We start from the raw sequence: 26,297 nt of genomic DNA, 5'->3' as shown, positions 1-26,297 counted from the left end.
CATTTATCACGCAAACACATCTGGCAATGTCAAAGGAGAACATAAACAACTATAGTTAGAGAAGAGAAACCGCAAATACTTTTCAGTTTTATTTTTACTGGGAGGGTAGTGGCATCCTGACATGTCACATTATCCAATGAAAACTGACAGGGACTTTATCAAGGCTCCTAGCTCATGTAGCTTTTATGGTACTCAGTCTTGCAGTAGTCTTGGCTTGGCTGTAGTGCTTTGTTCAGCCTGCAGACATGGCACTCCCAATTCCAGATACTTTTGCTGGGTCAAGACCAAAGTAATCAGCACTAGCAGAATGGGAAAGTAATCAGATATGAAGCACAGAGACTGTATCATGAGCAACGTGTCAGGCTGGTACTGCACAAGATTTGTACAGCCCAGACAGAAATGGGTACTACAAATGGAGCTGGAAAATGATAACAGTTACAAACATGATTAAGTGCTTTTGATGAAATCCCAGAAAAGAGAAAGTCTGTTCAGAAATAAATGTAACAGCTAAAAAAAAAAAAAAAAAAAGACCTGGTGGTCTTTCAATCAACTTTTCCATTGGATAAATATATTTGAAATAGTTGTACAGTTCACAGTGGCATAAAGTTCTCTGATTGCTTGAGTGCTTGAAAATATCACATCAGTAAAAAAATACCAGAGCTGGGGGAGGAAAACCCTCTCTCTGAATTCTGTACATGGGCAAATGCACAGGTTTTGGCAGGCATCAGGTCATTGGATCCATGGGAAACCAGCAGCATCACAGGACTGCAGATCACAAGTCAGGGGACGGAGGATAAGAAGAATAGTAAGGCCCATTTTCCTGCAACAAGAATAGAATGAGCAGTTGAACAAAAGACTTCCCCAATATACTTCGGTGCAATGGATGACGACACAAGAGACAGAAATAAACAGGTACTCCCAGCTCCATCTTCCACGAGTACAGTGAACACCACAGTTCACCTAGGAGAGGTGTAAACTATACAGCAGGTACATTACACAAATTTTATCTTGTCCACAGGCTCTTAGTGTGTTGTGTTACCGTTCTTGGCTGAAGAAACGTAGTGTGCCTTTTACACACATAGGAAACTGCTCTACTGGGAAAGGACTCTGCTTCTTAGCCAAGCCCTCTACTTGGACTGATGTATAAAGGAAAAATGTATGAAAATTGTTACTCACAAAAGAACAACTAGACTCTCCAGGAACCCTCCCTTTCTTCTTCCCATTTTTAAGATGTGGAAGTCAGCCCCTTTAAAGCTCTTGCAGAGCAGAACGGGAGAAGCACAAGAACTACACTTAGGAGCAAAGACTCATGCTTGCCACATGCAATCACTTACCCTGGCATCATACTCAAGGACGAAAGGGGGAAGATCAATCTGTTCTGGGGGTATGGCTGCGAATAACTGCTGAAGGCTTTCCACATAGTGGATTTTGTCCTTTAGCCCTGAGACTGTAAAGGTTGTGAAAAACCATGCTGAGACCTGAAAATGAACCCGAGCAAAACCAAATTAAGATGGTGTTGTTTCAAAACCTTCAAGTTCAACATAATACTCCACAGTTAAACAGGCTTGAGTTAAACTTGGAACACTAATATCACAGCAGTAACACAACAAGGTCAGGAATTCCACACCACTGACTGCTAGCAACCACCGTCTTGAGAGCTTTCAAGCTAGTGTTTTCTGACTCCATGCTCACTCCTCCCCAGCTGCTGGTTTAAGGTCCCTTTCTACTGCACAAGAGTACCAGCTATTCTGCTATTTGTCTTCAAAAAACCTATCTGTATAGTGGCACATTTTCACTTCCTGTTCAGCCAGCTCAGAATATGATCTATTTGACTTCATATTCGGTAGAAGCATTTTCAACACTTTGTATTCAAGTCTGCACAGAAAAGGTACTTCTATGGAGAGAGAAAAAAAAAAAAAAAAAACAAACCAACTTTCAGCTATTCAGAGATCTACTGAAATCTCTCTGCTTTGGGTTGGCTGAATGAGTGAGTGTGTAGTGTGTCCTTCTGGTTTACACATTTGTTATCAAAGCCTTATCAATGTACTCTACAAGATTTTTACTTTAAGTATATACACCTCTGTCTCTTTTGGATGTAAACAGGATAAGGAATTTTTGCTTTGCAGAGGCCAGTAAGACACAATTGATACCTCTACAAGTTATTAAATATTCCTGTTTAGATTGACTGCCCAAGCTCTTACTTTCAAACTCACTCTCTCCAAAATTAAGCACTACATTACTTTTTGTTTATTTCTTATCTAGTCTTTTCCTGGCAGACTGAAGGGAAAGAAAAAATTTATGAGAACAAGAGGTTACTGTTCTACACATCACAAATCCGCGTATTAGGTACCACTCACATGGTCCTGGGCAGCCACCTCTTGCTGACCCTGCTTGAGCAGGGGGGCTGGACCAGATGACCTCTAGAGGTCCCTTCCAACCTCAACCATTCTGTGTTTCTGTTTGATAGTTGTACTTTGACTGCAGTAAGTAACTGTAAGTTAACACCACAAAAAAAAGCCTTGAGGGAAGTCAGAGCTTCAAATAAACTAAAACATTAGGTCAATAAAATGATCTGCCTGAATATAACATTTAAAGAAAAAGTCCATGCCTAAAAACTATCCTGGAATAACTCTGCTGCCCCCTCAAAACAGCATATTTTCATGAGAAAGAAAGAACAAAAAGAGAAAAGGAGGTAAAGAAGAGGACAGAATATTTAAGATTGGCTCCTTATTTTAAGGGCAGAATTAGAGATTTATGTTAGCAAAAAGTGAGGAGACAGACTGTTACTGGCATCCATTATTTACTATATTTTTCTAACCAGATCTCTTATGAGTGACACTGGATGACAATTTAATGAGTGGAAAAAATACCCTCTCAATCCTGTAGCAAAGTAACACGCATTCCAAGGCATATTATTAATGATAATCATTAAACATAATTGCTAAGGATGTTTAATGTATAAAAGCCTAATAGGAAATATTTTTGCAGCCAACATGAAAACTGATATTGGGAAATGCAATTTTTCTTTTAACCCCTCTCAGTATACAAGCCATTGCAGTGTGACATATCTTACCCAGTAACACAGAAAAAAAGAGAATGGGCCAGAAATATTTCTAGAGATTTTTTTCTATTATCTCCCTTCTCAATAATCACAGGTTATAGAAACAGTAATACAAAAGCAGCCATTTCCTTATTGGTAAGAGGACAGGGAACATTAAATTAAACCAAATCCCTGTTAATGCAGTGAAAGCAGAATAAGTTATACTAGAGCAGTCAGAAAAGTTACATATCTAGATGCTTGCTGAAGTTTTCCTTAATTTTCATTGTCCTGTAGTTCTGAATCTGAATAAAAAGCTATCAAAGTCACTCTGTCAAGCCAGAAAAACACATGGTTAAACTCTCAGATGTCTTCCCCTCAAAAAAACAGCACAACACAGATGAAGTGTGTCGCTAATCTCTTAATTGGGTCATACTCCAAAGAGAAACTTACTAAAATCTGGGAAACTTTATTACAATTGGAAGGAACTTGTGTAGAAAAGGCCATAGGTGACTTGCAACAACCTTTGTATTGGCATCTGATCTCCAAAACCTGCTTTTATGACCGTTGCAGAAAAACAAGAAAAAAAGCATTCACAATTAATATAACAATTACGAATATTAATTTGAGTATTCAGGTATGTTTCAGTTTTGAAACATTCTTGATTCACAGCCAAGTTACTAAATTTACGAAAACGAAATTTCTCTGTGTGAGATTGTTTCAGATCCAGCCCCTAACACTTCACTCAGAACACACCAAGCTCTATAAAGCTTTGTTTGGAGAGCTCTCAGAAGAGGGGAGCCGAGAAGCTTCACACAAAAATGCCCCAAAAAGCCCTTTATTTATAAATTGGCAACTATAGCAATAACAAGCAGAAGTACATTTACATACAAGAGTATGAAGGAACTTGTGATAGCACTTCAAGGTATCTTAATCCAAGTCCTGGTGGTGAAGTGTTCACACCGCAAGAGTTGCGGCCAGCCTAAAAAACTGCTGTTGCCTATGATGCGATTTCATCGTAAGAACGGTTACATTTCAGCAGCACTACAAGAGAATAGAGTTCTTCACAGATCACAGGAACGCTCACAAAAATGGATTGCAGTGACACACCCTGCTTCAGTTACTCGGTATTTTAGGATAAGTGCTGACCCTCCCTCCCTGAATACTGAAAACCCTGTATTCTAGATAGGCAAATTATCTATATTCTGAGGATAATTAAGTGTTTCACCTCTGGAAGCCAAACAAAGAACCATCGTTGGCACTATGAAGCACTTAAGAGTTTTTTGCTCAGGGGCACATGAGTTTCCAAGAGGCATGATGAAAAGCCTCTTGATCACTTTTAGCCCAGAAATAAGCAATGCAACTCTAACAGATGGCAGACATCCACTGTGTCAGGATTCAATACTGTGGTAAAATGGACCATTTATATCAAATTTAAGAATGGGCTACATGTACAAGGGTGATCGGTTTGGGAAGCTGCATGAATGCACAAGCCTTCCTCCTACATTTGAGACATAGGGTATTTTCCACTATTTCTTAGGAAAGAAGTCAATGCTCCAAGTAGGAAGATGAATGTGCCAAACATTTTAAAAGAGATTTTAGGCTTCTGGGCTAGCAATATTCCACAGGGACAAAAACCCTGAAATAGCCAAAAAAGGAGGAAAGAGAAAAATCACTCCCTCTTAGCAGGCACCTTCTTCACCAGCACTTTCTGCTGCATATTCCCCATCATGTCTCATAAGCTGATGGTCTCTGCAACAGCCAACAGCAATCCCACTTGCCTTTCAGTTAGAGAAATGGCTTGGCAGAAAGACATGGACACAAATCTTCTTTTGCCTCCAGCCGTGCTGCTAGAATAAGATATAAACCAATTCCATCTCCACCAAGCTAGAGTTTTCTACATCTCTCACCCTCCCTGCTTCCCACCAACTATCCGCTTCCTGCATAGATCCGTCAAGTCCCACTGCAGTTCCCAAATGGACAGAGAACATGGCAATAGACTGGTGAATGCAAGTTCTCATCCTCTGACAAAAAAAAAAAAAAACCCAAACATTTCTCAACCAAATAGAAATACATGGTAAGACGGGAGGGAGATAAAGTGCTGCTGAGAATCTAGACCACTAGTACATTTACTAGCTTTAACTTTTCCACTCAAATTTGCAACCTTAGTAATGTTCTATGACAGTTCCTACATTTTCAGGAGCATCAGAGCTAGAAGCTCTAATTCTAACACTCAGATCTCAGATCTGTACCCTTTGGGAATAATTGACGCCCTGACAGAAACTGGAAGGTATGCTTTTGGGAAGACTCAGTCTCATCTACATGAAGACAAGGAAGCTCTAAGTCTTATGCTGTCCCAGCTGTGTACATGAAAAGAATGGACTCTTTGGAAATTTAGCAAAGAAATTCCTGCTGAACATGCGCAAACAGATGGGTTTTTTTTTCAGTGTATAGTTTTCTCAAATTTGATCAATGTCAGCAAAGAGCAGAATAAACAGAAGTTAATCTGATGTGAACATGGAGGATCAAATTTCTAACTGTTTTATAGGACAAACAAATTTTAAGAAGGGTTGCTGCTGACACTTAGTTCATCTGAAGTACTCATACTCCTGCAATGAGAGTAGTGTGTATGAAGCACAGAAAGAAGTGAGCTCAGTCTTCTGTTGCCCAACACAGATCAGAGTCAAAGATAATATCTTACTGCTTGACAAGTTCAGTTTTTCATCTCCTGAAGGCTTAACAGGATTTTTCTGCACTCCATGTCACAGAGACATTCTTCCCATCTTTCTTTGCTACTCTACACTTTATAATCCTCATTAATGTCATTGCTGCTTCACTCATTGCCCTCTGCCCTTACCAGGGGAGCTCTTCAGTGATATGCAACACACATGCAATACCTCTTGTGGGGAGAGAAAAGGTGTAACATCCAGGAAATGAACTACACAAGAAAGAATTCTAAGAGTTCTTGGTCATGGTTTGTCATCCTGCCAACCAGACAGCAGGAAAAAGGACAAAATGTTTCTCTTTGAAAGAAGGGAGATCAAAAGTTTCTACTTCTCTCTGTTAAGAGCACATGCAAATCAAGGCAGAGACAGCTGCACTACACTGGGGTTCAGCTTATCACCAACGTTGGAAGACTACAGCAAGATCAAAGATGATGATGGATTTTGAGTTCTGACCATGGATCCATAAGATACTGCCTAATTTTGTAAATCTTCTATATACCTCCATGTTCCTCACACTACGGTCTTACATGCTATCCCGCCAACACCCAAAACACTCCTTTCTTTTGTACTATATACACCTCACCTTTGAACGAAATGTTGGGTGGACAAAATACAGTGCCTTCAAGTTCCTCTTGTACCTGGTTTAAAGAAAAAAAGAAAAAAGTCTTTAAGAGTGACTTCTAATTAAGCTCACCTACACAACATAACAGTCAAAACATAGATCATTTTGCTTAAGTACCTGTGATGTAATTTTACAAAATTAGATATAATATAAGGGCAGATACCAGAAAAGTAAGTGTAAAGGAAAAAAAAGCAGAATTATTATTTTTCAGGTAAAGACATCACAGTCTGTAGTCTTTTAGGTGGATAGTGAAAGTTATGGACAAATTGTAACGGTCAATGTTACCCAAGCATCTTCCCTCACAACTGGCAACATACTTTTAATGATGCAAGCTCCAGAAGCTCCACCTCTGGACAGAGACAGACAATACACCCAGTATGCCTCTCTAACAGCTCCAGGAGGGAGATTGAAGAGCACAAAACTTCCTGGTTCTGAGAAGGAAAGAAACCATATTTTCCCTCCTCTTGCCTTTTTTATTTGCCCCAGCAAAACTCTTGCACAAATAAATGGAAAACCAGATACAGGGAATGTCAAACATTTGCATAGCACAGAGAAAGACTAGAAGGGGTTGTTCTCCTATTGACACTCACTTGGCATCAACAACATCATAGAGTTTCTTCAAGAAATTAGAATCTAGTTGATTGTAATCATTTGTGAGTGTATGAAAGTAGACCAGGACATATTCCTTCACTGCAATATGATCCATGACGTGGATGAAATACAGAAGAGCCTGAGACAGAAAGAAATGAAATTTATATTTGCAAAGAACACTTTTACAGTTGCATTACATTTTAATATGCTTCCTTTAATTCATTCACAAATCAGGAATCATGAGGCTGGGTGGCATGTTTGAGCTACAAAAGCAAGGTGAGCATTTCAAGTCTTCAACTTTACTGTAAAAATTTAGATGTTGTCTTTGTCTCGCTGACCTCACAGATTGAGACAAATTCTTGCTGTTTTCATGAAAGTCTAATTTGACTTGTTACAGTTCACTCTTCATGTCTTGCCAGTTAAAAAGTAGGCCAAGTCTCTTTCTTCGTGAGAAGAAAAAGGAGTCCATGTCAGGCCTGTTTCTCTAAAAATAGTCCAGTTTCTCCTCGAGGAAAGCTGCCTCAACACACACAAAGTTTTATAAGTGAATACATTTTTATCTGTCAACAAAAATAGTTTCTATTTAATCTCTTTTAAGTATCCTACAGATAATGTTTCTAGTATTAACACTGAATTACCCCTATACTCAGACTTTCACATCCTGAATATTCATATTAAATGTACACAACTCTAGTTTTACAAAGCCTTACCTTTTCCATATCTATTAATGTTACGGGAATATTCCTTCCAACCACCACCATCACTGTGCGACCACAGTTATCCACACCTAGAAAAGAAAGAAAAATATGCCTCAAAACTTCTCAGTCATGCCAGGTGTTGGAGTTGGTCCCTTTCAAACAAGGGAGAACCAGTCACAGTTCAGAAATTTTGCAGTGCACCTGGTTTCCATCTTAAAAACAGAGGAAATACAGTAGAGTTACTGTTCTCACTATACCAGTAGCTATTCCAGTTCAAAAAGAAAAGTGCATCACATCCCAGAAACTACAGTTTATAGGACTTTTAAGTTTCCTGTATATGCCACATTTACCTAAATCTCAAGTAATAACATGTTTTTTTATTTTTAAGAAAACTTGCAGTTCTACCACTAAAGCAAACTTCCTAGAAAACAAGCTCTGAAATCTAACGCACAGATTCCCAGAGCGTGCCTTAAGGACCATCTGCAGCCTACAGAGCCTTATCTAAGGCAAACAAAATAACAGAGTAGCAGCTACTGAGTAGAAGGTATCACACAGCCTTGACATTTGCACAAAGATCAAGGTAAGTATATGGATTTTCAGGAGGCCAAAGATATCAGGCAAAGGGTTGAGCAGACTTCCTCTGCAGAAACACAGCTCTGCTTTTGAGAGCCTGACTACTTGCTTGTTTCTTCCTGTCACAGTGCAAAGCAGCAATAAGCCACAGGGACTATGGCAGGTTTTCACATCCAAGTATCAGGTTACCTAAAGAGCAGAAGTGAACTGAAGAGTACAGGTTCCCCATCTCTGCTTCCCAGGCTGCAAGGCCCCCACAGGTGTGTTCTTCCACTGAACTCTCCATTGGGTTGTTGAATCTCTCCTTAATCTCCCCATCTACTGAATTCAGGGTTGCAAGATGTGCTGCCCATGGTGCTCAGCCATTAATACCAGAAGACACATACAGTGGAGAGCAACACATCCCCCGCCCCAGGGAAATAATGCAATGTGTATTGTTCAGGAAAGCTGTATTAAAAATTGCTTTGGTAACTGCTTATTCTCTACACTAATCATCTGAAAGCAACATTCATTTCTTCGTAACATAAGGGTAGAGATAATTGAGAACGAAAGACGAACTATCTCATACACAGCACCTTATGCATTGGCTTAATCTAACAGTCCTGATTGAAATCTAAAGCTACAGATAATTCAGGATATGCATGCATCCTCAGACTGTTAAAGCAGAGCAGTTTTGGAGTCTACCACACAGTCTTTCAAAGACAATCAAGAGATCATTCCTGCCTTACTGTAGAGATACTGCCTAGTTCTTGGCCAGGCTTCTAGCTTAATAACATGATGTACTGAATAGTCAAGTCCAAAGAAAATGCTGTAGTTTTATTTTGTATTTTTACTTTAAGACAATATACATCAGTCATCAGTACCCTGAACTTACCTGTCTGGTACAAGGCTTTAAGAGAAGCAATATCAGAGAGGTCTTCAGCTCTTGCCTGACACAGCCAGCGATTATAACTAGAAAGTTAAAAACATCTGGTCAGATCTAATCCCCCTTTGGATTAGCATTAGAAAGCTGAAGAGGTACACAGGAAGGGAAGGACAAAACAGACTCTTTCTGACTGAGCCCTCTCTAACATCGTGATTTTCTGACCTATGGAGCAACTATCAATTGTTAGAGAAAGAGGCACTTAATTTTTTTTTCCCCAACATTTGAGTGTTGGTTACATACACAGTGATTTTCACTGGGGCAATGAATACACATCAATTAGTAACTACAGTGATATTGCATATTGGCGCTTCAGTGTCAGTGTTTAAAAAATAGGGGGGAAAAAAAAAAAAAAGAAGAAAAACTATTTTAAAAGTCTAGAAGTCGAACACAACTACGCACCATTCAGTGTCACATATAGCTTTCTTCTCCCCCCCCCCCCCTTGAATGGTGAACAACTTAGTTTCTCATCTGACAAAACAAGCCAAGCATCAAGTCTCAAGAGGACCCCAGCATGGAACTGGCTTCTAAGAAAATAATCATGCATATTAGGGTTAATAGGGGGAAAAAAAAAAGATGAAAAAAGCCTCACATTCATTTATTTATTTTTGCTTTGAAAGGTGGAGGAAAAATGTTTTGCTATCTGCCCAGAGCCTCAGGAGCAAGTGGGCAGTATTGAAAGCAGGTAATGCCACTACAAAAAGTGGTGATGAAACAGTGACATCTCGTGGCAGAGACAAGCCAGCTGGTTGGATGCACTGGGCATATTAGTGGCTTCATCACTAGCTTCTCTTTTCCTCCTACTGCTTCAGGCCAAAGAGACTACCATAGCGATCCAGGGTGACACCAGGCTTTATCTGTATTTCCTTGTCAAAAGATTACGCTTTACAGATAACAAAATCATCATAAGGGTTGCTCCTCTGAACAGCTAACTGACCCAAAACATTCACACAGACAAGGAAATTCTCACTTCCTCTGATGCTGTTTTTGCAGTGCTGCCTCTGACAACTGTCCCTGAAGGATGAGGCGTCTCTGTTTATCAACATCTCCCTCCATGCGGGCAAAAGCATGGGAACCAATGAAAGACAAATCTGCCTCCAGACCCTCTTCATCTGAAGCATCTGCAGTAGAAACAAAGGCAGTGTAAAATGTTCAAGCTGTGTACAAGACAGCAACGCTGCTGATTAACTGCTATGTATCTCAGGGAGCCAATCCAGTCATTGTGCTACAAACTAACACAAAAAAACCACAGTGTACCATGACATGGCTTCCCATATCTCACCAGTACCACTGACAGATTGTAGCATGTGATTGATAACTACAGACTCCCTCAAAATGCTGGTCTGCCTGGAAACTAAGCGGGCAAGTCCTAGTCATCATTTTGTAACAAAAGGATGATAGTTAACTCTCTCAGAAAATAAGGTCTGGAGAGAGAGATTTGGGCTTTACAGTTTTCCTACTTGTCACAGGGGAAAAAAAAAAAGTATGCAGAAGGACAGATGCTGCAGCTTTATTCCTTTTAGAAGCTGTTCTATAGAAAGGGCTCACTTTTTATATCATTTATACTGCTTGGACAGATGCTGTAAAGCTGGTTGTAACCTGAGTTTGAATATTTCTGTAGTACTGTTTACAACATTACTGTGTGATGAAGTACAAGAGCACATGTTGGCGACAATACCAGAATGCTCCACTGAACTTGATATCATCAAGGAGTATTGCTAAGGCTTCTACCATCCCTCATGTCTGTGTTCTGGATGGGAATTGAGTTTCCCAGTTTTAGTGTGACATGCAACAGGACAGAACTGAGATTCTGCTATACCCACTGGCTCCTACATATGCAACACAAGTAATTTCACAAGTGTTTGAATGCCACGCTGATCAGCCACAGCTGCAAATACCACTCTAAGCAGCAGTTTGGACAGGAAAAAAGATTGGAACCTGTTTGCAGTTTGATAAGTTGTCTGTATCCTCACTGCATATACAGCCTTATCCCAACTGGCCATTCCATTTTATCTGCTTTTGATGGTTTAAGGCTTTGCTTGATAAAGTGTAAAAAACTTTGATAACACTGCTTAATAAATAAGGCAAAATGTGCCAGCTATGCCTATCTGTATATCAAATTGTTTTGCCCTAGATATCTCAGCTCCTCAACCCTAACATCTAGGCAATCTCTTTACAAACAGACTTTTTTTTCACTGAGCTTTGACAGCCATTTCCCAAATACTTATCTCTGGGTTGATCCAGTCGGTCTATCTTTTAGGGAGTTTCTCCTAGTTTTCATTAAGCATCTACTGTTTTGATGCACATGCTGTATCATCGTTTGAGATAACATTTGCTAACATACAAGCAACATTTTGCTAATATATAAAGGTAGACCATTAACAATAATGCATTTTTAAGTCAGGAGCTGCATAAGATTCTGCAAAAAACTTGCGAAGTTCCTAATCACCTTTGAGAAAATTTGCAAAGGGAATAAACTACCCCACCTCTTCCCCAGGGAAAGAAAAAGACAGAACGGCTGCTCTACCACATCCTCTAACCACAGCACTATGCACAATGAGGCAGAAAGCAGAAGTTACTGCTGTGGAACACACGAAGCCAATGAGGCAGCTTGACAACTGTCTTCATTATAGCCTGCCTTAGGTGAGGGGCGGGTAGGAAGCCTGCCTTTTCTGTTTTTCCACAGACTTACCATCGACTTATTCCAAAGTTCAGTTAAGAACTCACCATCCGGAATACCCGGCTTTTCAGTAATCCTGATCTGCCGCTCTGGTACTACAGGCTCCCCTTCCGCATTGCCAATATCTGCAGGGAGGTAAGGCAAGGATTGTATCTCTTCTTCCAACGATCTTGGAAAATACAGAGGCAGCAACTTCTGGTAAGTGGCCTACAAATAAGAAAAATGCGTGAAGGTCTATCACGCATCAGTGCTCTTCAGCTAAGTAACACCTGCCCTTGTAACAGGGACCTTTCTCAGAGGTTGGGAGGCAAAGTACCACGTCCCTCTATGGCTTATTTTGGGCTGCTATCTGGCAATAAAGGTTAACTGTTCCCCCAGCCTCCCCCCAACCCATACTGGCAAATGACCTTCAGAGGACTCTGCTTTAACCTACATGAACTCAGATAAATTGGAGATACTTTAGCTTTGCAATGAATTTACAATATGCATGAATGACAGACTTCAGCAAAGGCTGCTTATATTAAAATGCAGCACTACACAGATCACCTTTAGTTATCTGACTGGGAAAAAAGAAAACGCAACAACCAGCTAGGAGAAATCCTCCCCACATGGAAGAAAATAGTGAAAAATCTCTACTGAACATTGAAATACTTCATGTGTTCTCTCCAACTGATTAGTAGTTTTAGAAACCCCAACAAGTTAGTTAATTCTCCTCATACAGATGTCACAGAACCTGCACACGGTGGGTGTTCTACCCAGGAACAGCCATTAGCAAGTCCAATATACAGGAAAAGTCAATGTTCAAACTGGTAGCATCTGTCTGAACATGGATCATTAAATGTCAAGCCTGTTATTTCCACAAGCCAGCAAGCAATGTTTAAGATGTTTGTAGGTGATCTGTGGGCATGCTAAACTGGCCTTTTGAAAGCGCAAGAGAAGCAGCATTGTATGAGGAAGAAATCTTGTATGAGGTATTTCCCTTCTGGCTAACAGATACCATCCAGCACAACTGCACACTATAACCTCTAGTATCAGCTCCTGTTTGTGGCTCAGGAACATGGAAGCCAGAAGTGGAAAGATTCTTGAGTATGTCCATAGTGACTGCTAAGACCATAAACAGTACTGGGAAAGATGCTACGCTAGTAGGAGACAGGATGCTGTAGGACCAAAAGTCTATGTGATTTGAAGGGGAAATCCAAATCCAGCTCTACAATGCAGGAGTTAGTACTGCTGCAGAGAAGATCAAATATGCCCATCAATTTTGGTGGAATGAACATCAAGGAGATACCTCTTCAAGCTCGGACACTGCAAACACCACCTTCTCCAGAGTCTCTCCATGAATTTCCAGGAACCTTCTAACTGTGCCTGCAAGGAAGATTATATGTACTTAGCAAAACAGGAGGAGAAATTTACACACGTGACTACAAGTGAGGAAGTCAGAGTGCAGAATAGAGACACATCTCTCCCCTCATACAAAATAGCTCCACAGGCTGTATGCAAGTCTGGATTAAGCGGTAGTTTAACACACCAAATGGGTTGCTGACCATATTGAAAGTTCCATCTCCACTTTCTCTGGCTTCTCACTTTAGAGATGGATACAAAAAGAAGAAAAGCATTTCTCTGATTTTAGCTTACTATGTATTCCTTAGTCTGTGGAATGTGATTCTACGGTCCTGCAAAATCAAGCCAAATCCTTCCTTTACAGAGTCCTGTGCAAATTACCAAAATCAGATATTCCTAGAACAAGTCAGTGTACCCTAAGTTATCAGGAAAGCAAGATGATAAGCAAGCTTGTACAAGACAGAGTCAGTCATACAAAAACTCTGGGGTCAGCTATGCCAAAGAGGCATATAAAAATTGTATTTGTAAATCATGAGATAATTTATTTCCTCTATCATTTTTTTTGACTCTCCCAAAGGTTTAGCATAATCCAAGGACAGAGTCAAGTTCCTAAGCATTTGCATCTGAGGGGAAAAACTGTTTTGTAACCAAGCTCCCAGTCAGACATATCCTTGTACAGATGAGGTCCTTGAGCTGCAATAATCTTGATGCATGTCAGGATTTTCAAGTGCTTTCCTGTCAGACTGCCAAGAGAGAAAGTGTTCAAACAAATAGGTTTGTCTACCAGTATTTTATCAAGTAGCTTATAGCCCTACAGAGACAACAGAAGAGAGCAATAAAGCAAAGAGGTCTATTCTACAGAGAATATACTAGCGCGAGTTCTTCAAGAAACAGAAAAAAAAAAAGCTATTTTAAAATACTTCCTGTTTCGAAGTGTAATGGACTTGACCTTGCAACACTATTTTACAGGACAAATGCAGCTGTGCAGTTCCACAGCAAACAGTTTCCCGAACCTATGTGAGCAGATGTTTTCATATGTCTCATTCAACAGGCAGACAGTAAACAACACAGAAATCTGTTTCTCCACTGTCAGTACCTCTGCTAAACAAGAAGGTAAGAAAGATTTCTCCAGTCAGCTTGCATAGCAAGAGGAAAACCCACTCCCTCAATCTGCAATAACTTTCCTATCTTGCAGGAGTACCATGCTGGAAGGTCCAGGGACTGGGTGGTGGTGGTGGAAAGCAGACAGGAGCAGGCCAATAGAAATGAAAAAGTCAAAAGAGAAAACAGAAAAGTAAGAACCAGGCAAGCATATACTGTTCTTCTCTGAACCCCTTAGTACTCTAAGTATTGTTAGCTTGGGATTTTTTTAACGTGTTTTTAGTAGCCTTCATTTTTTTCTTTAAGATAGTTTCCTCTTGAACCCAAACAAGTTTGAAAGCTTTTAGCACTTAAAATGCTTTTTGATAAAAAGCTCCACTAAAAAAAAAAAAAAAAAAAAGTGTAAGTATAAGAACCATTTTCCCTTGTTTGTTCTGAACCTGATTCATACCAGCATTGTTTGAAGGTTCTTATTCTGGGAGACAGTGAAGAGCCGATTCCTATTCACCGTTTCCATGCCACTCCTGAGTTTACAGATATCTATCACACTCCCTTCAAGTTCAGTGTGTTCCCATCTGAAAAAGACTTCAGTTTACGTAGCTATTTCTTGCCTTTCCCATTTCTTGTTGACCTCCTCAACTTCTAGTTCAACTATGTTCTTTTTTAATGTGCAGGTTTAAAGGGTGGACAAAACATAGATTTATAGTATAACATTCTTAATTTTGTTGTGTCTTACTCAGCTTGCTGTTTTGAACTTGTGAGCTGTTGTTTTCATGGAACTATTATAAACTCAAGACTTTGCTCCCTTTGCCCATCATTTTACATGTGAAAGCAGAAGCATATAGGGGTGGGTTAGAGGGAGAAGAATATGACTATACACATTTGGATATGCTGATGACACTAAAATGGCAGACGAAATTCAGTCTGTTGCTTGAGGTCCATCTATAGCTATTCAATAGTAAGGCCTCACCTTTGCTGTCGTGAACAATTTTATTTTACCAGCAAACTCTCTCACCTCACTGTTCAGCATCTTTTCCAGACTGCAAGTTGCAGCACAGATTCCCACGACTCTTTACTGAGTCTCATGCAGAGAGAGGATCATTTATTTTTATCCTCCATTTCCTGATCAATCATGGAAGGCTTTGCCTTTTTACAGCTTCTAACAAACCACAGTCCCCGAGAAAAAATAAGAGATTTCCCCATATCAACAGCAGTCTGTCAGAGGTACGCAATCTGCTGAATACTGCCATCCAGTTTATGTCCCTTTCCAACAAACTTACGCAGTGCTATGTGAGTTGCATCCTCCAAGGGGTAACATCTTTTCAGAGAGTTAATGACACAAAATCCGACGGAGCACATTGCCTGTTCCCTGAAATCCAGAAAAAAAACCCCAAATGAATAGATGGTCAGATGAGCACAAATGTCTGTCAGTACAGCAGATAACACTAGTACTTTTTTTCCTGCCTCTATGCAGCAGCAATCCTCTTTCAGGTTTGTGCAGGAGGATTCTTTCATAGCAATATGCATACATACCATCATTAAGCAGAGAAGGAGGGAACCATTAATGATTCCACACTGTTTCCTCTTGTGTTTGTTCTCAGATTTCTCCTTCTACCTCAGCTACGTTGTTCCTGCAATTTCTCATATCCTGAATGAAGAAGTTCTTCCCTCAAGCTCCCTGCAATCCTTTCCAAAATACTTTCCTTCCTGTATATTGACAGTAAGGAGAAGGAGGGGAAAAAGAAGGTGCTCTTTACTGCAAACATTCTCCTATTCCTCCACCTGACCTATCTCTTGTTTTGTTAGAGGTCTGGACACAGATAAAGATGGCTTACTCAACCCTAGGTATAATTAGATAATCATTGGCTTGGAGTGACACATTAAGATCAGCAAGATGCTTCCAGCAGAGCACCACATTTTTAGAAGAGTAAAGCAGAGGTGTTGTCAACAGTCATCACAGGAGTCTGAACAAGGTCAGAGTTGGTAGAGAATTTCACAAGAGTTGAAAGTTACTCTAGAGAACAGATTGACTGAAAGGCACTCAGAATTCAGTAAGCAGAATTATTAGAATTTTAAATTGTTTTTAACATGTTTCAATCCAGACTTGACTTTGCTTCTTACTTCTGAGGCAGAACAAAACTGGCACATAGTAGAAGCCTTAGCTGTAATCTTGATTATGAAAGCTACTATTGCAGTGTAACACACAGTCCAGACTTTGAAGAATTGATCTTCCCAGTCCTAAGAAATTGTTAAGTATATTTTCTGACATTGCTCTTGTTCAGGTATTTTTAATGACTGCTACCACTACAACACCCATCACAGGAGAAGAACAGAATACAGGAAAGAATACAGAAAAATAGAAAGCAGAAAGATCAAAAAAACCTGTTAGCTAAGAGGAAGTAGAAAATGCCACAGATGAAAGAGGAAAAACTACAAACCCATCTGCAGCAACCATGGATTTAGAAATAACCTTGCACCCTGACTCAGAATTTTAGGTGACTGTTGTATGAAGGCAGAGGTGTCACATACACAAACTGATACAGCAGTCAGATCTGCCCATGGATATGTCCATGTGGCTGCAGAGACACATGAAGGTGCTGCTTGAGCAAGCTCATTTAAAGCTTTTTGCAGCACGGAACCCAATGCAATTATCAATGCTTCCTCTCCTCAAAGTCATTGAATGCGGCACAGCTCTAGCTACACTGTTTTAGGACTTAAACCAGCTCAGATGTCTCTGCACATTTTATCTACACCGCAACACAGATAACAAAAGGCATGAAGCATATCACAAAGCCACCAACGTTCTTATGTCCTTAACCAAATCCAGTATATGTGAGGAGATATTCACAGCCAGTTAGCCTCTGTGCAGACCCAAGTATCTAGAAGGTACGTGCCATGGATGGCAAACTCTCATGTAAGTTGTGTGCTTACTTCGCAAGCTGCAGAACATTTCGGTAACAGCTGTATAGAGAACTTTCAGCTGCTGTGCGGTATCGGCTTTTGTATTTGGGTCCCACTGTGTGAATGATGAAACGCGCAGCCAAATTAAATCCTTTGGTGAGTTTAGCCTCACCTGTCCTGCACCCTGAAAAAAATAAACACAACGATAAACACCAATGTCACAATAAGAAAGCCAGAAGCATTCAAGCCTTTCACTTCCTTCAGAGTCAGACGACTCCACTTCACACGCAGAAGCTTGTGTTTTAGACTTAAAATATTAAGGATAGCATTCTATCACATAACAGCTGCTTAGTATCACCTACTCAGGTTGAGGAGGTGAGAGCTGTGTTCATTCCTCTCAATTTTAAAACAAATCAGAAATTGCAGGAAATGCTGTCTTAATTGCAATGCCTACTATGCTGCATACAGAGCCAAAGGGAGAAATGATTTAACAACGTGCAGAGAACTGATGCACAAATATGCTATACAACCAGCAAAAATTCCTTCTGAATTTAACAACTTGGTTTGGGAAGATTGCTTTTTGGATAAAAGGACTACAAGTTTCCCTAATCAAACTGACCAGCTGTTGGCAAAGCTATTAAGAACAAAGAGATCAACCACTTGTTTCCTCCACACTCCCAGAACAAGGAAGCTGCCTTTGTTTTGCAAGTTTCTTCATGTCCACAAGGCAGGACTATGATTCTCATGAAGATCACAGCTTTCCTGACAGACTAGGTGTCTGGTCTGAAGGCATGGAAGTTCAAATGACATATTTAATTGTACCGTTCCTAGCACCCTCCAGTTACATACTCTAGGATCATTTACCACATGCTAGCATACATCTTTACTTGTTTTTGGTTTTGACTGCTCTTTGGTTATCCCCAGCAAGTTACTCATACTTAATTCCTGCAGTACTTTTGCAAGGGAAATCAGTTTGTCAGAACCCTCGATGACATCCACAGACCTCTCTATTCCCTTCAGTTTGTCAATACATTTCTGATAATGAGAAATCCAGGAACAGCTACTATGTTTTAAGTCTGTTTTTGCTTTGGCACCTGGAAGAAAAGTTTGCTAACTCTCCCCTTCTTCACCCAAATCTAGTCCACTCCTGTTTCAGACAGCTGAAGTACTTTTAGTCTTTCTCTCTCCCTACCCTCAAAGACAAGCATTTTCCACCTTCTTCCTTCTGCTTGTACAGCTGCACTTCAGCTTTCTGATCTGGCTGAAAACCAGTACTTTCACTGGATTAGCTTTCAACCCAATCCTATAGGTTGCTAGTGCCTGTGAAAAGGAAGGAGACATCAAGCAGCTGTGACCACCCTTCTGGCAGCAGCACTGCAGTAGCTTGGCTTAAGTTAATCATGAAGCATTCACCTCTCCCATTCCACCTGTTCCTTGTGGTGCTCAGGCAGGCTATCAGCATGCATGAAAGCACATTTTATGGCAAGATACATTCCAGACTGAGAACCTCTCTTACTCAAAACTTGAAGCATGTCTTCTTAATGGCAACAGCACGTTGCCTTTAAGCCAACATCTTGTAAAGTTTTTGATCCAATAAATCACATCATTAGCTTTTAAGAGACCTCCACCTTGTTTCTTCTGGGTTAATCAGAAGGAATGTAACAGCATATTAAAACTAAGCACACTCTTCTGAATTACTGCACATCCTCTAAGACACCTCAGCTCAAGAGAGCAACTGAACAAGCAATTAAACATGAAAAAGTAGAAGCTTCAACTGAAACACTTAATATATCAGATATCAAGCTACTATTCTTACTCCGTGATCCATCCAAGTCACACAACTTCAAAAGAACAAGCAAAGGCCTGTAGGAAAAACTGTCTTGTGAAAAAGAACGAAGCAAGTTTGACTGAGGTGTAGCTGTGAATTAAGTGGGCAAACTAACAAATTCAGATAACTAGATGTGGCATCAGTAATCTCTAACTACACTTAGTACTTCCCAATGCCTTCTGCCTGGAAACCTCTACAAAATTTATAAAACTAAAATAAGCAGCAAGTATTATTCCTGTTTGAAGATATAGGGCGAGGTGAGCAGTAGAGCGAGCTGCACGAAGTCAAGGTCTGTGGCAAAACTGGGAACAAAGTCAAGATCTTTTTTTTTTTTTTTTTTAAATCTGATGAGATCTCAAGTATTAGAACAGCTTTCTCACCAAATTTAAAATGGAAAGTCTGAACCCTCCAAATGAAATGTGTGCAGCGGAGAAAAAGTCTCATGGGAGTTGGAACAATACTACACATTGCTGTTTAGAAGGTTCATATTAAACTGCAACAAGTATGTGCTGATAGGCAAGCATATCTCAATAGCACTCATTTGCAAGCTTGCACTCTTGGCTGCAGTATTTCTGTGTTAATCAAAACTGTACACTGCTCCCAGGAATCATATGCACAAGTTCGCTGAACGTTAAAGAAAGCACAGACCTTTGAAAGGTCAGCATGTCACATGCTTTAAGATCACAATTTTTCTTGGAGTCTATGAAATATGAATATATACCAAGCAGTAGGAACAAAGCAGGAGAGAACTAACTGAAAATTGCCACTGCACCCATTTTACAGCTTTAGAGGAAAGACTACATGTTTTCACTTTTTACCCCAAGTACATTCTCCTATGAAAAAAGCTCAAGGTTAAATGGGAAAGAGTGTAAAAAGGAGGCAGAGGTGACAAAAGCACCACAAACTAATTTAACTTATCTCCCTTCCACTTCTGCTACTGAGAAACACACTAAGGGTGCACAAAAGCCAAAGCTGTAACTCAGCCTCTTTCCTCCCCCACGCAACAAGCCAGGAGTGTCACAGAAGAATTGATTCCTAAAAAGCTCTCATCACAAGATCAGAACGAAACTCTCATGTATAGGCAGTCATGAACCCGCAGAATGCATTACAGATAGAAAACATCAGTGTCAGCAAAGGGGTGGAGAATACAAAACTACATACAACTGAGCATGGTAAAAAGGAATTTAAGAAACTAAGCACAACTTCTACAAATAACTCCCTACAGGGCTCACAGATTTCAAGGAGTCCTTAAAATGTGAGATATTGTCCCTCTCTTCTCACCTCACAGCGCACACAAAAACCCCAAGTTTATTTTAGAGGAGTTCTGGCATACATAGCAGGGTCCTAACTATTTGTCCTGGTTTTATTTAGTGAGGGGGGGCTACGGTGTCAGCTTCTGTAAAGAAGCTGCTAGAAGTTTCCCCTTTGTCTAGTGGACTTGGCCAGGCCTAGGGCACTGCTGGCCAGGGCTGAGCCAATTGGTAGCAGAACGTTCCCTGATAACAGCTCTGTGATAACATATTTAAGAAGGGGAAAAATAATTTAAAAAAAAGGAGAAGATGTGAAGAAGCTGGAGCGGGGGAGGTGTGAGCCTTGTGGCTCTCGCCCTCTGGCCTCCTGCCGGGTGGCTGACTGGGCCCGACTTGGCCCGGCTTGGCTGCAAGAAGTGGAGAGGAGATGAGATGTGAAGAGAACCTGAGAGGCGTCTGCCTGCCTGCTGTGAAGAATTTTTCTTGTGAGAGGAACGGCTGCAGACGCCAAGGTCAGTGAAGCAGGAAGAGGATGAGTAATGCCGATCCTGGCAGAGATTCCCCTGCAGCCTGTGGTGACAACCGTGGTGAGGCCGGCTGTGCCCCTGCAGCCTATGGAGGCCCACAGAGGAGCAGAGATCCACCTGCAGCCCATGGAGGACCCCACGCTGGGGCAGGTGGATGCCTGAAGGAGGTTGTGGCCTGTGGAGGGTCCACGCTGGGGCAGTTGTTTGGGAGGGACTGCACCCTGTGGAAAAAAATGACTCATGCCAGAGCAGTTCACGAACTGTAGCCCGTGGTGGGACGCCACACTGCAGAAAGGGAGGAATGTGAGGAGTTCTTCCCCCAATGACGAAGCACTGGCATAAAGTGACGTGTGATGAACTGACCATAACCCCCACTCCCTCTTCCCCCCCTGCGCTGCTCAGGGCGGGAAGGTGGTAGAGATAATGTTAAGCCTGGGAAGAGGGAGGGGTGGGGGGAAGTTATTTTATTATCTCATTATCCTGCTTTGGTTTTATTAATAAATGAACAGTTTTCCCCAAGTCGAGTCTGTTTTGCCCGTAACAGTAACTTTAAGGATTTCTCCCTGTCCTTATCTCAAAACTCAAGCCTTTTTTCTTATATTGTCTCTCCCTATTCTCTCAGAGGGTGGGAGGAGTGAGAGAGAGACTGTGTAGTCTGGTCCCGAGCAGTGCTAAACTATGACACTATTTGATAACACCTGCTGTATTCTAACAGTTGTTTTCACCCAAAGGATGCACACTGACTTTTTCATCTCTTATCAAATGGTTACTCTTCCTCTTGTTTTACTACCAGGTTACTCACAAAAAGCAAACTGATTCAGCAAAACATGACTTTATAAAAACAGAAGAATATGTCTATTCTACTGTAGTTCAAGCTACTGAGAGTTTGTATTTGAAATACTATGGCTCTTCTACGCCTTTTGTTACTATGTAATACGGAGATAGAGCTGTTACCCAACAGTGAGCAGTATTAATCATGGATCAGTTGGGTCTCAAAATTTAGCTCGGTACCACAGTTACTAGAAATGTGAATTTTTAACTGAAAACTATATTAGACTTCTGTCTCACTTTGGATAACTATAAACTCTTCGTTTCTCACACAGAAAATAAGGAAACTCTTCACCTAAGAGGCACTGGGAAAAAAGCTGAGTATTTGTAAATACTGAGTATTGTCAGCCACAAACTCTGCTAATAAAGAATCTAGGTAAAGTAAACTTCATCCATTTCCAGAATAGCCTTCCACTAGGTATGGTCTTGTAACTTTACTATAAAATAATTTGTTGTGCAGAATAGGCAAATGAACTGAACAATTCAAGTAATCACTAAGACTTTATTTATCCATGCGGCGTTTTATCACTCCACCTATTATTGCCATAGTTTCCTGAAAAACTGCATGTGTACATTAATAGCCTGAAGGAGGATACACAAAGTGTGTATTAGAACCCACTTAATTTCTGCAATGGTGAACTTTATTCCTGTCTTTCAGTGTACACACACTGAACAGGATAAGAGCAAAATCTGAAGATGTACAAGACTGGTGCCTTGAGTAAAAGCTCTGATAAGCTGACTACTCTAAGTGGCTTCAGATAACATTGGGAATTATTGTACGACAAAGGAAGGGCTCAGCAACTTGAATATCTGCCACAGGTCTCCAACGATCTGTAACCCGAATGGCAAACAGAGAAGAGACTAGATTGGCATGCATTTCCTCCATTTTTTTTCACATTAACAGCAGACATTGTGGAGGGTGGGGGGAAGCAATACTTTGATTTTAGTTCATGCTCAAATACTGATGCTTTGTACTATCCAAGGGCAGTAGATTTCAGCAAGATGAAAATGCCTCCAGCCACTTACCTTTGAGCTTCTGGAGTTCATCCCTCAGATCAGGCCCAGCATGCATGAATATACTTTCAGATACTGGATTTTTATCAGTGAGAGACTCATTACTGGTATTTACTATGGCTGTGCAGTTCAGTAACGCTACATCTCCTTTCCTGAGGAAACAAGGAAACAGTCTATTGCAGGCTAAATGTAACATTAAGTAGGATATTCTTGAATACCTGCTGACAAGTGAGGAAATGCCAAGTTAAAGGAAAAGCATTAACAGTACTCCAGTGCCCAAATAGCGCAGTGTAGCCTGACATTCTCACCATGCAGAATCATCCTTTGCCTCTAACTGATGAAGAAAGTCTGCATGCAACCCATCATTTGCTTAAGAATTCCCAATCTCAACAGTAACTTAGTGATCTGTGTAGAAAAGGCAGCGTTGTAGTTGTATGTAGGACAGTTTAGCTAGCAGAACATGCTAAGTAGTTTGCTAAACTGATGCAGTCTAATGTGTTTAAAAAAAAAAACCCACCATGTATTCTCTCTTGAAGATAAGAGGACAGTCCTTGTGGTATGTTACTTTCAAAACTTCAACAACTTTTTTTCAACAACTTACTTTGGTCTAGAATGACACTGCAGCTAAACAAGTTTTCATTGCTTTTGTTCTGAAATTGTGAACCTGCAATTTGATCATGTTCATTCTGCTGTTCAAGGATCAGACATGCAGAAGATAAACAAAGCAGAGATGCGCAAGAGACAATGGAGTAGTAGAATCCTGACCTGCTTTTTGTCATAGCAGCAGTCGTTAGATTTTTGGGATCGAAGAGCATAGGAAGGGAAATAAAGATTCCCCCACACAAGAAGATATTCAAGTAACAGTTGAAATTGCACACATTTATTACACCCAAGCCTCAGTCATAAGAGATGTTTAGCCTTTTACTTTTATCTTTCTTTACTTAATCACGCTGAGAAACTCCATGAACAGTCCCATTTCCTGTATGTATTAACCAGAAAGAGTTCCAGGCTGATCCCTGAATCTGTGTCCCTGAGAAATCCTTCCCTCTTTACATTGATTAGCAAAGAGTTACCCTTCTAGAGAGTAGGTTAGAGTATCTGAGTTACAGGAAAGAAAAACTGATGGAGTAGGTTCACCTCAGCACATTATACTTTATCAATAGATTCTGGTAGGAAAAAAAAAAAGGATACAGAACACAGTGGGGGGAGGGGAACCCAAAACAAGCCACAAGGACCACAAGAAAGAAAGAAATACTGATCTAAACTGGAAAAGTGAAAGCAGAATAAAGCCAGCAAAGAAAGAAAAAAGCTAGTAGACGGCAAGTATTATTTTAAAAGTTGTATCAAATGCCCCATTGGGTTTTGATATTAAACACGCAGTATGACAGTAGGAAGCACAGCTCTAGTCTGCTGCATCAAGGAATGCCTATAAAACATGCAATTTATAATGGAGTTTGCAGATTTACAGTGAACAAAGATGATTTGCTTCCCAGATCTGTACTGTTTTATCCAAGAAAAGAGGGCTTTGAAGGCTTTATTCTACAGCAGCGACTGTTATATGAGGCAATCGGATCCCGCAGTAAATGGGGAAGCGATGACAAACACACCAGAGCTGTATGGAACTTACCATAAGATTATTTTCGCATTGATGTCTTTCCTGTATGGAAAAGGTGATCTAACATCAATTTGAGCTTTTTCAACAGGATTTTGGTGACAGTCCAGCTGCTTGGGCTCACACGTATCACTCCAGCCTGGCAGACTATCAACATCCACAAACTGGGAAGGAGCACCCAAAGGATCCATGGGATGGAAACAACAACTCCTTTCCTCTGCTAACTTGTCACACTCCAATTCTTACTGGAGTCTTCCAGGTGCTTTAAAAGGAGGAAAAAAATCAATCAAGGTCACCAGATATTCACTAAGAGCAACTCCTGTGGAGCCAGACCTTTCACAAGACTGCAGTACAATGACAGCTAGCAGAAAACAGAAAAACAGGTTTCTGACCCCACCACTCTCTCTTTCTTACCAGTTTTGCTATCTGTATGCAAAAAAGGTAACACAAATATTCGTGGAATACTTGTAATGACAGGCCATTTCCAATAGCGCAAGATGAAAACACCTTCTTTATTAAATTGGTTCAATTGACTTGTGATCGTGTATTTTGAAAATGCTGAACACAAATTCTCAAGTGTAGAAAGGACCTTAGTCTTTCTGAAATTTATCATTTATCTAAACAAAAAGCAAATTTGTAGCAGGATATGTACAATCTATGCCTTCAGAGATTTTGGTCTAGCCCTGAGTCATAGTTAAAAAAAAAAAAACAAACAAACCAGAACAAACAAACAAACACTCCCACTAAACCAGCACAACCCTTAAAAAAAAAAATCCCCAAAACTCCCCTTACAAACAAACCAACAAAACCATCCTCCCTCCCCTTAAATGGCACAACCTTTGCAGTTCAGTGAATTTTCAAGCACTGCAAATAAGACTAACTTTCCTTAGTTCTTACAGTCACACGCTTAAGGCGCAAAACCCCTTCACCCAAAAAGGTTTTCCAAGAAAGAGCAAAGGTGTAAATTCAAACACTGGCCAGTGAACTTGCAGACTGAACTCTGCTTTTCAGCCTGTTTCTTTTTTTAAAAAAAAAACAAACCCAACTGGTTGATAGATTAAGACTCAAACTCACTGAAACACGCTTTTCAATCAGCAGCACATAACAACTAGACTACTACATTTTCATTGTGACTACTAAACCAGTGAATTAAGTTAACACAAATGCACTTGCATAAGCGACGTCAGTTTGCCACATACACACCTACTATTTAACCTTTTTGACAGGTTCATAATAAATAATAATTTCGGTAACTCTGAAACATGAATGATAATACATTAGGAATTAAAGAAAAAAAAAATCAAACATCCAAACTCAAACAGAGGGGTAATAAAGGCTGACACTAGGACAAACACAGCCGTAAGAACATCTAAATGAGAATTCTGTGATGAAGAGGTGGGAGAAAGGCAATGAAAGGTAAGAGCGGTTAGCCTGGCTCCAACCAAAAGCTCATCTACAACGCTGTCTTTCCTCTGAGGAGCAGCCAAAACCAGGGGCCTAGGCAAGAGGCAGGCAGAAGAGGAGGGCTGTACACAAGCTCCTCCTGGACATCCGCCCTATTCCCCCCTCTCTTGCCCGGAGGCCTCCAACGGCGGAGGCGGCCCTGCTGGGACGACAGGCTGGGAACAAGGCGCTGCCAGGGGTACTCGAGCCGCCCGAAACCCCCCTGGGCGGGCTGTCGTGCCCCTACCCGGGAGGAGGGCGCTGACTCCTCCACTTCTCGCAACCCACCGCCCGCGCCGCCGGGCCGGCGGCCTGGGGAGCGGTTAACGGCTCCCTCCTCCCTCCCGCCTCCACCCGGCCCCTGTCAGTGCGGAACCGACGCCGCCCGGAGCAGCCGCACAGCAACTCACGGACGGGCAGGCCGCGCCGCCACCGCCGCCAGCCCCGCCCGGCCAGAGGCTCCCGGTCGGCGCCGGTTTGGCGACATCACCCAGAAAAGCAGAGCGGGCGCCGAACGCTTCCGGGAGTAGCCCCGCCCTCTCCGCCCCGCCGCCCGGCTCCGGGCTGCCCGGCCGCCGGCTTCATCGCCTCACTTCCGGCAAG

The 26,297-nt window shown here is 41.1% G+C and overlaps 1 protein-coding gene across 1 annotated transcript; it reads right to left on the bottom strand.

The window, feature by feature from the left end:
• Positions 1-78: 78 nt before the first annotated feature.
• Positions 79-26,213, bottom strand: GDAP2 (ganglioside induced differentiation associated protein 2). The gene is made up of 14 exons (XM_086760645.1): positions 26,109-26,213; positions 24,267-24,513; positions 22,652-22,791; positions 17,223-17,376; positions 15,572-15,660; positions 13,138-13,214; positions 11,897-12,056; positions 10,140-10,290; positions 9,122-9,198; positions 7,687-7,763; positions 6,976-7,115; positions 6,347-6,401; positions 1,335-1,478; positions 79-820 (listed from the first exon to the last, which is right to left on the bottom strand). Exons 2-14 carry the CDS (start codon positions 24,440-24,442, stop codon positions 773-775), a joined length of 1,488 nt encoding a protein of 495 aa, XP_086616771.1. The 5' UTR covers positions 24,443-24,513; positions 26,109-26,213; the 3' UTR covers positions 79-772.
• Positions 26,214-26,297: the final 84 nt, after the last annotated feature.

The sequence above is a fragment of the Chlamydotis macqueenii genome, chromosome 1 (genome assembly GCF_036417535.1).
Source record: "Chlamydotis macqueenii isolate bChlMac1 chromosome 1, bChlMac1.mat, whole genome shotgun sequence".
NCBI classification, from domain to species: domain Eukaryota; kingdom Metazoa; phylum Chordata; class Aves; order Otidiformes; family Otididae; genus Chlamydotis; species Chlamydotis macqueenii.
The sequence above is the reverse complement of the archived record's forward strand: the minus strand, read 5'-3'. Positions and strand labels throughout refer to the sequence as shown.

What these genes read in the sequence shown, in the direction of transcription:
- GDAP2 (XM_086760645.1), bottom strand. Translation starts at nt 24,442, where the DNA reads ATGGATCCTTTGGGTGCTCCTTCCCAGTTTGTGGATGTTGATAGTCTG. An exon ending in AATGCGAAAATAATCTTATG is followed by an intron (nt 22,792 to 24,266) that starts GTAAGTTCCATA and finishes TTGTTTCCTCAG; the next exon opens with GAAAGGAGATGTAGCGTTAC. An exon ending in AATGTTCTGCAGCTTGCGAA is followed by an intron (nt 15,661 to 17,222) that starts GTAAGCACACAA and finishes TCTGGATTTCAG; the next exon opens with GGAACAGGCAATGTGCTCCG.